This window comes from Myotis yumanensis, unplaced genomic scaffold, assembly GCF_028538775.1.
Source record: "Myotis yumanensis isolate MYYU_CA2020_CCGP unplaced genomic scaffold, mMyoYum1.0.hap1 SCAF_7, whole genome shotgun sequence".
NCBI lineage: Eukaryota > Metazoa > Chordata > Mammalia > Chiroptera > Vespertilionidae > Myotis > Myotis yumanensis.
The window spans coordinates 55,499,708-55,512,959 of record NW_027223758.1 but is presented as its reverse complement, the minus strand read 5'-3'; the positions used below and the strand labels follow the sequence as shown (position 1 = coordinate 55,512,959).

Sequence of the window (13,252 nt, the reverse complement as noted above, 5' to 3'; positions counted from 1 at the left end):
TATTAGCCTTCATTACTTAATGTGAAAATTCTTGTGGACCAAAAAATTAAGGCACATACTTTTGAAAAGGAAGAGAAATTTGCTAACTATATTTGTGTAGAAACATGGTAGTGTTACATTTATCTGAACCAGCTTTTCCTGTCAGTAAATCGTTAAAGTGTTTGTGTATTTTATATTTTAGGTAAGGGTAGTATATATGTGAGATTCAATTTACAAAAGAATAATAGCAAAGGCTCTAGATGTCAAATGCAGATTTTTATTCATGGTAATTAAGTGCTATAAAGTTGCTGCAAATTCTGAGTTAACCCGTGTTCCTAGGGGAAATAAAGGGTTAGATTCGTATGAGCATACAGCAGTGGTTCTCAACCTTGGCTGCACATTAGAATCACCTGGGAATCTTTTTAAAATACTGATTTCTGGGCCTCATCCTCCGGAAATTCTGTTTCTTTGTTATGGGGTGAGGCCACAACATTAGTAACAAACAGAATTTCCGGAGGATGATTCCCAGGTGATTCTAATGTGCAGCCAAGGTTGAGAACCACTGGCCTACAGTAATACTTTCATCAACTGGATTAACATATAACCTTGTTTTATAAGTGTGTTTCTGTTTAAAGACACTAGTATATATTGTTTACATTGAATTCACAACCAATCCTACATAATAAAGGCCTAATATGCAAATTGACCAAACGGCAGAACAACCGGTCACTATGACGCACACTGACCACCACGGGGTAGACAACACAGGAACTGCCCACAGGCCCAGGCCAACCAAGGCGGGTGCTGCTGGGGTGCTCCCCCTCCCCAATTGTCCCACCAGTTGCCCAAAGATAAGCCCTGATTACTGGCCAGGCCCAGAGACCCTACCCATGAATGAGTTTCATGCATCGGGCCTCTAGTAGCACTATAACTCAAGCCTGAATGAAGCTTTTTTGCACATGTATCTTCTCCAAAAGGCACATGACAGCCTTGGGCATGCTTAAGCACTATGCTTATGGGCCATTTTAAACAAAATCACAAAAATATGATAAAGGTGGTACTGCCTGGCTGGTGTGGTTTGGTTGGAGTGTCTTCCCATGGACCAGAAGGTAAAAGGTTCGATTCCCAGTCAGGGCACATACCTAGGTCATGGGTCCAACCCACTGTTGGGACACATACAGGAGGCAACTGATGTATCTCATATCAATGTTTCTCTTCCTCTCAAAATCAATTTTTTAAAAATTAAGTGGCAAGAGAAACCAAGATGGCGGTATAGGTAAACACCAGAAATTGCTGCCTTGCACAACCACTTCAAAAATACAACTAAACGACAAAACGGACATCATCCAGAACCACAGTAAGGCTGGCCGAGTGGAAATTCTACAACTAGAAGGAAAGAGAAAAGCACACTGAGACTCAGATGAGGTGTGGAAGTAAAGTGCAGAGGTATGGAGACGCACGCCGAAAGGGCTGGCAACTGAGGACGCAGCGCAGGTGGAAAGGGCTGGAAACTAAGGACACGGTTGTCTTTTTCAATTGGGAGGGAGTCTCAAGCTCCTGACTGCTCTGAACTCCAGTTCCGGGCGAGTCTCTGGGGACCCAGACTCATACAGGAGAAACTGGACTGTCTGGCATCGGTCGGAACTCGAGGGCGGCTTTCTCTCAGAGGTACTTGCAGCGATTACCAGGACACTGAGGAGCCGGGCCTCTTAGGGTAGGGCTGAGGTGCAGCCATAGCTGCTTGCTTCTCCCTGTTGATCCTCAGAGACCCCACCCCACCCAAGCTGTGTGCAGCAGCTTTTGCATATGAAAGGCCTGGCCCTTTGCAATCTGAAAATTACCTAACAAACTGCAGCTGGGTCAGAGAAACCCAGAACTTCCAAAAGAAGGCCCAAGGCCCAAGTCCCCACAGCAGCTTGCATTGCTTCACAGCTGGGCTCCTGCTGGGTAGCCTCAGGCAGAGGCTAAATTAGCACCTCCTTAGAGATCCAAGAGCCAGTGTACCCAGTGGCCAGAGTGGGACCATCCAGATTACAACTCCTCAGGTCCATAAGGGACACACTCAGGGGGCAGACTCAGTGAGCACCAAAGCCCCACTGAAGCAAGTCTTGCCCCAGAAGGGTGTCTCCAGCACAGAAGTTCTCCCACTGCAGACACAGCTGATTCTCACAGCCAATTGGCCTGGAGGTCAATTCCTCCCAGTGATACCTACAACAATCAAGGCTTAACTACAAGACTGCACAAAGCCCACAAGGGGGTGCACCAAGAGTGTCTACCTCAGGTAATTGGGGAGGCTGAGCCACTGGGCCCTATAGGACACCTAGCACACAAAGCCACTCTATCAACACAGGGAAGCAGCCAAAATGCGGAGACAAAGAAACAGGTCACAAATGACAGAAATGGAGGGAAGCAAACTACTGGATATAGAGTTCAAAACCACACTTCTAAGGTTTTTCAAGAATTCTCTAGAAACCGCTGATAAACAGTGAGACCCTCAAGAAATCTAGTGAGACCCTCGAAGTTATGAAAAAGGACCAACTAGAAATTAAGCATACACTGACTGAAATAAAGAATATTATACAGAGTTCCAACAGCAGACTAGAAGATCGCAAGAATCAAGTCAAAGATTTGAAATAGGAAGGAGCAAAAAACACCCAACTGGAAAAACAAAAAGAAAAAAGAACCCAAAAATATGAAGATAGTGTAAGGAGCCTCTGGGACAACTTCAAACGTACCAACATCCATATTATGGGGTTCCAGAAGAAGAGAGAGAGCAAGACATTGAAAACCTATTTGTAGAAATAATGACAGAAAACTTCCCCTATCTGGTGAAAGAAATAGACTTACAAGTCTAGGAAGCGCAGAGATTTTTTACAGAGAGGAAGGGAGAGGGAGAGAGTTAGAAACATCCATCAGCTGCCTCTTGCACGCCCCCTACTGGGGATGCTCCCGCAACCCAGGTATATGCCCTTGACCGGAATCGAACCCAGGACCCTTCAGTCTGCAGGCTGATGCTCTATCTGCTGAACCACACTGGTTAGGGCTGGCCAAAGAGTTTAAAAGCAAGTCTTCTGGGAAAGCTTTCACTTTCAATGAGGCAGGTGTATCTAGCTCCACCCCTCCCCCTTTTCCTTCTCTGAACATAAATGTGATGTCTGAAGATGCAGCAGCCATCCTTCATCTAGTAGATAACTAGTTATCCTGCTAAGGATAGAGCCCGAGTCTTCAAAGACACTGGTAAACCCTTACACAAGCCCTGACCTAGAGACTACTTGTGATGTGAGATAATTAGCTACCATTATACTTAAGTCACTGCTAGACAGGTTTCTTGTAGCTGGAAGTATTTTTAATAGGTATGCATGGTGTGAGCCCAATATTCTGGAAACGAGCAAAACAATTTTAATATTTCTTACTAATGCAATTCATAAATTATATTAGAAAGCAATGATCATAAATTGCTTTCTAGGGATTACTTTTTGTAGATAAAAACTCACAAAGAGCCCTGGCTGGTTGGCTCAGTTGGTTGGAGCAGTGTCCCATACACTGAAAGGTTGTGGGTCAATTCCTGGTCAGGGCACATACCTAGGTTTTGGGTTCGATCCCCAGTCAGGGTGAGTATGGGAGGTAACTGATCAATGTTTCTCTCATACTTCACTGTTTTCTCTCTCTTCTCTCCATTCTCCTCTCTCTAAAATCAATAATCATGTCCTCAATTGAGGGTTAAAAAAAGCCAAAAAACAAACTCACAAAGAAACAATTTAAAATATAATTTATTTTAATATCATGATATATATATGCATATATACTATTTTAAAAATAAGCATGTACACTATAATCATTATAAAACATAAGTCAGCCTTAATTTAATATTATCAGAATAAAAGAGCATGTATAGAGTCAGTCTAATATTGTTGCATTTGCCTTTTAAAGTTAGAACCCATAAAATATTTAGCATATATTGTATTTTATCTTATTTCAGTTGTTATGTCATTATCATATAAATACCCTTAGGAATGTGCTGACTTATAACTTACATTCAAATAGCCAAAATCTCTTACCAATAATCTCTGGTAGATTAAAGTACTATTAAATCATGTAAAATGAGTAATCTAAAACATACTAGCCTAAATTAAAACCCTGAGGAATTAAAATATTTTTACACAATAGTTTTGGTTAAGTGCAATTGCATGTTTGTACTACTTTATTTAAGGTCATACTTGGTAAGGCATAGTAAAAATAACATCTACATAAATTACAATCTAAATCTGCATTTTATTTTTTGCTACATAGTTGTTTTATTTCCCCCCAAAATAGTTTTTGCATGTCATTATGGACCTCTTCACCATCAGCTGGCTTATTTGCTTTATATACAGTAGTTAAGATTTGTGCGCAGTAAGCTGAGCTGCTTTCTATGGTGGTTCAGACAAAACGCACCTGAAAAACTACATGTTAGAGAGTTCATGTCCGTGCTCAACCATGGCCTGCACAAACTGCTTGAAGACTCGATCCATATAAGTGGACTGCCTTGGCCAGATGCCCTCCAGAAAACCAATATGGCCTCCATAAGAAGTAAGGACCAAAGCAACATTCGGATTTTGCTTAGCAGTTTCTATTGGAATAGCTTGGGGAAAAGACAGGGTGGGTAAGAAAGGGAAGGAGAGAGAAAAAATATAATTATTAACAACTTTGGATAATAAGGAAATAAGGAAAAGTGTATGTCTTTATTATTTCCAATCATTAAAAACAAAACACCATTAAACACATTTGTAATGAGTATGGCTAATGGAATAAGTCTAATTTATATTAACCATCTATCTATATATGTTTTTATTGATTTTTGAGGGAGAGAGAGGAAGGAAGAGGGAGAGAGAGAAACATTGGTCAGTTGCCTCCCGCATGCATCCAGACCTGGGATCAAACCCACAAGCTGGGTATGTGCCCTGACCCAGAACTGAACAAGTTCTTTCTGTGCATGGGACAATGCTCAAACAACTGAGCCACACTAGCCAGGGTATATTCTTATAACAGTTCATCTTTACAATTATGTATTGGACCATCATTTTTGAAAGAACCAATTCAAGTGTTTAATCATAACACAAAAGAACAGGCCCAATCTTGTTATGAGAAATTAAAGATATTTCAAGGAATGATGAATAGTTACGTTATGCTGCAAGATTCCCACTTAGGTGTTATACCAGGAAAGAAAAACAACTAATCTTATGACCTTTGTGAGAGTTATAAATTCATTATGTATGACTTTGGTTAACTTTACATGAAGTTAGATCCCAAATGGTGGCTGTATCAAGGATTCAAAATTATACCTGTGATCAGTATAGTAAAAACATATATAGATAGCAAAAAAGAATGAAATAAAATACTACTCCAAGTGGTAACAGTGATTATTTTTGGGTGGTTAAAAACATTGGTGATTATTTTTTCTTTACATTCCTTCTCTGAATTTATATTTATAGTCAGGAAAAAGAATAACTTTACTTTGAAAATATAGTTGCTATATGTAAACAATTCAGCAGTAATGAGAGTCTTTTTATATGCTCTACAAAAATCTTCCTGAGTGAAAACTTTAAGGATATGAATTAAAGCTGTTCTTCCCACCTCCACCCCCATGCTTAGAGTTCAAACAATGAAAATGTTTTGATTTAAGATCTATAATGGATTCCAACCTGGCATGCAAAGTGCTTTGATTCAGATATGCTAAATCTTATCTCCCTATTTAAGATAACATGGTTGATGCAATCATTAGACTTTTATATCTTGGGCAGAGTTTAAAGGCAAAGGAGCTAAGTAAAGGTCAGCTCTCACCACCCCACGCCCTTCTAAGGAAGGAAAGGACGCTGACACACTATAACAGCGGTTCTCAACCTGTGGGTCACGACCCCTTTGGGGGTTGAACGACCCTTTCACAGGGGTCGCCTAAGACCATCAGAAAACACATATATAATTACATATTGTTTTGTGATTAATCACTATGCTTTAATTATGTTCAATTTGGAACAACGAAATTTGGGGTCACCACAACATGAGGAACTGTATTAAAGGGTCGCGGCATTAGGAAGGTTGAGAACCACTGCAGTATAAGGAGAACTGAGCTCCTCCCAAGACAGAGCTTCTGCTGTGTGCCTAAGTTGCCTGTTTAGATGATGCTCTAAATTTGACCCCTCATAATACTCCCTAAATCAAGGACCAGCAAGTCAAGTTCTTGTCTAAAAGGAGGCCTGAACTCAAATCCTCAGCCAGCAACACCTAAAAAATGAACTTCTATAATAGGATCAGGTGTGAGAGCTTAAGGGGAGGGACAGGGACAACGACTGAAACTATTTTTGCTTTTCACCTTTCATTAAGGCTTAGATTTAGAGTGCTTCATTTGCCTGCAATGGAATTATAAGAGCCCCAATTTTACACTCTGAATACCCTCAGGAATTTCTAACATTGAAAGTTACAGTCACATCAGAAGAACAAAAGGCTGTCCACATTGAGTCATGTGGAAGATGCTGGCTGCCTTCCCTCTCAGAATGCAGACAATTGCCCACTATTTCAAGTTGCAAGACTAATTTACAGGCTTGAGAAAGAATATAAAATAATGAGTTTAAACTTAAACCAATTGGGTCAGGTTAAATATTGGAAAATTTTTGTTGGTAGGAGAAGGGTCAGTGAAACATAAAAATAAATAAATACTAGACTTTCTTAATTCAATGTCTAGACTAAACAATCATTATGTAATTCAACTGATACTAAAGTTTACAGTTTCAATTTATGATTTGTGGTCAAAGGCCAAAAGTTTCAGTCATCTACTATTACCTGTGACTAATCATGAATCACACAATTAATTATTATCTCCTAGAGAGATGATAGGTGATTTATTTATTTATTTATTTTTACATACTTTGGTGGATTTTCTGAAAATTTGACAATACATATGTGTCATGTTTGTAGTCAGAATAATTTTTTTAAATGAAGTAGATGGGAGAAAAAATTTTCAAGTACTTAGGGGAAAAAATAGGGAGAAAACGTTTTCTAAAAAGCTTCACAACATTTCACTGAAAAAGTCTACTGATTCCTAAGATAGTATGATTACTTATTTGTTGTTGTTAGTCCTCACCAGAAAATATATTTTCCATTGATTTATTTTTATTTTTTTTGTTAATCCTCATCAAAGGCTATTTTTCCATTGATTTTTTTGTTTTTTTTTAAGAGAGAGTGGAAGGGAGGGGAAGAGACAGAGAGAAACATCCATGTGAGAGAGACACATTGATTGGTTGCCTCCCCTGTGCAACCAGACCAGGACCGGAGCTCGAGCTTGCAACCCAAGTATGTGCCCTTGACCGAAATTGAACCCTGGACCCTCTATCTGTTTCCAAATTCCATATTTCTTGAATTAAGAGAGGAAGTTAATTTGGCATAATTTTCTTTTGTACAGTATCCAGAGAAAAAACAAAGATTGTTCCCTTCTAATATAACTGTAGAGTCTGAATGTGCTACACTCATTAAGAGATTCAAGGACATCATGTTATAAAGTCTCAAGTTCTCGTCCAGGTTAAAAGGGGAGAAATATTCCAAAGCCTTCTGTATAGGAAGGAATCTCAGAAAGGAAAGGCAAGTGATGACTTTTGAAGCAAAGATACTATAATATACACTGTCCAAAGAATAGTATATTTGATAAGAAGGAAAGGTTATAAAAATGAGAACAATTAAAATACTGAGTCTTAATTTGTTCTCACAGTGGACTGTGACAACTTTAAAGTGATCTGATTTATTCATTATTTATTTATTTATTATAGATTTTTATTGATTTCAGAGAGGAAGGGAGAGGGAGATAAACATCAATGATGAGAGAGAATCACTGATTGGCTGCCTCCTGCATGCCCCTCACTGGGGGTCAAGCCCACAACCTGGGCATGGCCCTTGACCGGAATCGAACCCAGGACTCTTCAGTCCGCAGGCCGATCCTCTATCCACTGAGCCAAGCTGGCTAGAGCTGATCTGATATATTTAGATTAAATTATGAGTATCTTTTTTGTTTATCACAGTGGAAACTATAAGACTGGCATTTTATTTATTATTGTGTGCCTAACAATATTTTAAAACAGTTAACTCATGTCAAAATGTATATAACTATATTAATTTTACCATGACTGGGTGAAAAAACGTCATCCACAGAATTCAGACACAACACTGGAATCCCTACTGACTTCAGTCTACGATTTGGACTGGCATCAGTATAATAATCATCAATTGTTTGGTATCCAAACATGACTGAAGTAAACCGCTTATCAAATTCTCTAATGGATTTAGCCTGTAACACAAAAACAGATTGTAATTATTTTGGGGATCAAAAAATAAAATAAAAGTATTACATATAGTTTTTCTCCTACCTTCATGACATGATCCATGTCAATCTGTTTTACAAACATATGCCGGTGCCTGAAACAAAAGAATTTCAAAAGGAAAAAAGTAAGGTCATTCCTATCTCAAACATACCTAAATAATATATAACTAAGCCTAGCACAGGGCACCAAGTCGGTGCTCCATGGTAAATATTTACTTAATTAGAGTACACAGATATTTGTCCCAAAGACATTTTTTAAGTACTTTTTTTCTATTTTTAATATGTTTTTATTAATTTTAGAGAGAGGGGAAAGGGGAGAGATATATAGCAAGAAACATCGATCGGCTGCCTCCTGCGCACCCCCTACTGGGGTCCTAGCCCACAACCTGGGCAGGTGTTCTGACTGGGAATTGAACCAGTGACCTCTTGGTTCATGGATCCATGCTCAACTGGCCTGGTTAAAGTAGTTTTTTCTTAAATTAGAAAGAATGAACCAGTTCTATAAAATAAATGTAAGGGCTGTTTCATAACAACTTAGACCTACACACTGCTGCTATTAAACCAATTTGGCCAAAAAGGCCTTATTTCAGCCAGAAGCTTTTAATTGGATACATTATCTGAAGATATCATTTTTTAAATGGTTATGCTGAAAATTATTACATATTTTTATATACGTACTTATTTTTTAAATGTTGGTCATTTTTGTTGTATAACCATATTTTAATTTGAATTACCTTCTTCACTTTTCTTGTTGCTGTCCCTCATTCCAGTGACCAACAGTAATTGATGATTCTTTAGTATTCTTAGCAATATTTTATAATCAACACCCTTACTTTAACAAATAGGTTAAATTTAATCCAATGCTTAATGTCAACTTTTGGGTAACTATGGTTTTCAATAAGTCATGCACAAATTAACTGAGTTTTATTTAGAGTTTATATTTTAATTTAGCAATTCACCAAAAAATGCATGGTAACAATTATAAAAACAAAACAGAAACATATCTATGTTCTTTGCTACCACACTGTTTAACTGTTAGAATATACACAAAAAATAAGTGCAAAGATGGTATTTTGATAATGTTAAGAACTGGGGGGACTGTTGCAAGCATATACTTAAGGAACCTATTATTCAGCACTGAAAACACTTAATATATACATTACTTACTACCTAGGAGAGAATTAGGTACCAACATTAGTAACAAGTAGAAAATCCAGGGAAATAGTTCATATTGTTACTCAACACACTTGATACTAATGTTTTTAGTCTTTTAGAATAATTTAGAACAGTGACAGAACAATGATCTTCAAATGGGGGCCCATACCATAGGGGTTGTACAAGATAATCCATTGGAGTACAGAAAGAAAACATTAGAACTTATATCTATATTTTCAGTTTATACTTAAAATCTTTTTACTCTTGTATACATTTCTAATATAAAAACTATTTTGTGCAGTAGTGAATGTAACGTAAATATGCATATATTAACAGTGCTGTGCTTTAAAACTTTTTATTGTTGGGGTATGTAATCCAAAAATGTTGGAGATAGCAGATTATAAAGATGACTCACTTATTAACTGAAGACTGGAGGCAAGTTGTCAAATAATAATTAAAAAGTAGCCAGTTTAGTGGTTTCTCCAATGACTCCGAACAAGCAAAAGTATTCCAACCAACTGAAAAGGTTGCAGCTGCCTTCAAAGGAGTTTTTGTCCCAATTTTGCCCAGGTAATTTAAAAGCAGCATTCTAAAATGAGGAGAAATAGGAAACTCAGTGATGAATTTGTTATCTCTCAAGACATTCCATATCTAACTATGGACTTTATAAACTATGAAGAAACAGATAAGCCAGTGTTTAAATACTTTATCTTGGAAAAGCATGCAAGTACAGTATATTCATTCTTTCCTTACATTCACATACTTGTTTACCTTGCAGTTGACTGTATTGTGAGTGGGAAAAAGCATACAGTTATTGCTTATATGTGCATCCTTCTATGAAAAAAAAAATGAGAAAATTTCATTGTAAAAGTGTTTTTTTTCTTTATTTCATAATGACATTGGGGATTTATTAAAATTTTGCAAATCTCTATGCCCCAGCCTCCAGTTGAATGTTTAATTTACTATGTCAGGTGTTTCAGGCAAACTTTTTCTATAAAAAGCTACATAATAAATGTTTTGGGTTTGGGGGGGGCCTATAATCTCTGTTGCAACAACTTAACTCTGTGATTGTAGTTTGAAAGCAGCCGTAGACAATACCTAAATAAATGGACATGAACATGTCCCAATAAAGCATTTTATATGAACATTGAAATTTGAATTTCATATAATTTTCACATGTCATGAAATATTATTCTTGTTTTGATTTTTTTTCAACCACTGAAAAGTAAAATAACCATTCTTAGCTTTTGGACTATACAAACACAGACAGCTGGCCAGATCTGGCCTGCAGGCTGTGGTTTTTCAACCCTTGGTATAGAGCAGTGGTTCTCAACCTTGGCTGCACATTAGAATCACCTGGGAATCTTTTTAAAATCCTGATTTCTGGAGGCAGCCAAGGTTGAGAACCACTGAAATAGATGAACCTGGTGTTCAATGAATAGAGAAGAAAGCAAGAGATAAGGCTGACAACCCAAGATTCCACGCGGGAATGGAAGAAGGAGTGAAATAAGACAAGCTCAACATCTTATCTGTCCCCACATGTTAGTAGTGCTGAGTCATCACCCTATATGGTTTGGCTAAGTGGATAGAGCATTGGCTTGCAGAATAAAGGGTCCTGGGTTCAATTCCAGTCAAGGGCACATGCCTGGGTTGCAGGCTCGATCCCCAGTAGAGGGCATGCAGGAGGCGGCCAATCAATGATTCTCATCACTGATGTTTCTATCTCTCTCTCCCTTTCCCTTCCTCTTTGAAATCAATAAAAAAAACATTTTTAAAAAATGAGTGAGACCTTCCTGTCCTTGAGGAGCCCACAATCTAACTAGAAAAGAGGATCAGAGTGGTTATTTCCATCCAATATGACTAGAACCATGACAGAGATAAGCACAGGACAGCACTGGGCCCCAGAGGAGGGTACCTCACACAGACAGGAAAAGGTAATTAGAAAGACTCTCCTAGAGTACATGCCCTTGACCAGAATCGAACCTGGGACCCTTCACTCCGCAGGCTCTATCCACTAAGCCAAACCAGTCAGGGCTCGTCTCCTCTCTTCTTTTTCCCTAGTGGTTCTCAACCTTCCTAATGCCTCAACCCTTTAATAGAGTTCCTCATGTTGTGGTGACCCCCAATTTCATTGTTACAGATTGAACATAATTAGAGCATAGTGATTAATCACAAAAACAATATGTAATTATATGTGTGTTTTCCGATGGTCTTAGGTGACCCCTGTGAAAGGTTCGCGACCCACAGGCTGAGAACCGCTGCAAGAAGGAAAGGAGAAAGGCAGAGCGTTTTGAATCCGTACCAAAAGGAGGGAAAAAGAACTCTACTTGGACACAGAGCAGTCCAAGTAAGACCCCAGAGGCTTGAAATAGGGTACAAGTTGGGGAATTATGATGTGTTCCATCCATAAAGTGAAAGAAAGGATGGAAGATGAGGTTGGAGAAAGGGGTCCCAGGCTGTCCTCACATGGAAGTCATTACAAAGCCCCTCTTTCCCACACTCCCTCCTCACTCTCTTTCTCCCTTTCACCAGGTTCATCTATTTGCTTTAAAATAACCCCTCAATTGAAAATTGAAAACAATTCTTTTTGAGGTTGTTTTATCTTTCTTCAAAACAGCCCTGACTGGTTTGGCTCAGTGGATAGAGCGTTGGCCTGCGGACTGAAGGGTCCCAGGCTCGATTCCGGAGAAGGGGGAGAAGAGAAGGGAGAGCTTTCAAATGTGGCTGCACACTGGAATCACTTGGGGAGTTTTTAAAACTCTTACAGATCTTTGTGTCTCACTCCCAGAGATTCTGAAGAATTGGTCTGGGCGGCCATTCTGGTTGCCTGCACATCCTTGTACCAGAGAGCAAATCTCTAAAGGGCTCCCTAGTCTAGGGCTAGACTTTCTGAGTCGTGGCAGAACACTTGGCCCCTAAAGTAACTAGTTTTCTCCTTCCTGTTATTTATCTTTATCTCCTAGCACATATGTTCCTCCTTTCTTTTTATTCTATCAATTTTCCTGATTCTACCTTAGTTTCATTGTGGTAAAGGGACAAAAATGGAGTGTACTAATACCAGTGTCAGAAATCTTAGTTTAACAATGCCATCTAAGAAAAAGGGTGATACCCTAAACTCTGCTTCTCATTATAGTACTTTCTGTTCTTTATTTCTCCAATTGCCTAGGTTCTGAAACTGGAGAAATGGGTAAAAATTATTTTAATTTTTCTAACCCAAATGGCTTGCAGAGTGAATGTGATGAGGTTTCAGATCAGAAATGGAGATTTCATTTTGGAAAAGGACTCTGTAACGACTGTGTACAGTGCTGTGGTTCACCAAGCCCTTTCACGGATTAATGCTTACTCTCCTGCAAAGGGTTCATTCTCTGATCCTAGTTTTGGTGGCCGTATTCTTTGGCTGAAGGTCATAGATTTCTGGGAGGCTGGTGTAATGGGCAGATTGGAAGGGGTGGAAGGGAAGCCATCAGGAAGTAGGACCAGGAGTAGCTATGTTCAAGTAGGTGGCTAGGGTACGTTTTGGTTATTTATTACCCAGGAGCAAAATTATGTCAAGATGTTACCCCAAAAAGTGCTGCTTTACTCTCACAGAAAAAGGACTTCATTTTTTGAGAGAGAGAGAGAGAGAGAAAGAGAGAAACACCATAGATTCAGAGCTTAAAAGGCATATCAATCCAAATATTTGAACTTTATCTGGCTCCTGACTCAAACTGTAAAAATCAGCCAACCAACAAACTGACAATTGGAGAAATGTGACATTGACTAAATATTTGATAA

General features: G+C 38.6%; 1 protein-coding gene across 2 annotated transcripts in view; it reads right to left on the bottom strand.

Moving 5' to 3' along the window:
- Window positions 1-3,731: 3,731 nt before the first annotated feature.
- Window positions 3,732-13,252, bottom strand: part of ABHD3 (abhydrolase domain containing 3, phospholipase) — a 33,524-nt gene continuing 24,003 nt past the window's right edge. The window contains exons 6-9 of one of the 2 annotated variants that reach the window (XM_070420526.1): window positions 9,894-10,067; window positions 8,370-8,418; window positions 8,125-8,290; window positions 3,732-4,600 (exon numbers count right to left, since the gene is read on the bottom strand). In XM_070420526.1, the coding sequence (XP_070276627.1) occupies window positions 4,422-4,600; window positions 8,125-8,290; window positions 8,370-8,418; window positions 9,894-10,067 (568 nt within the window). In that variant the 3' untranslated portion in view covers window positions 3,732-4,421. Of the gene's footprint in view, window positions 4,601-8,124; window positions 8,291-8,369; window positions 8,419-9,893; window positions 10,091-13,252 lie in introns of both variants that reach the window. The other variant, XM_070420527.1, reaches the window with a different exon arrangement.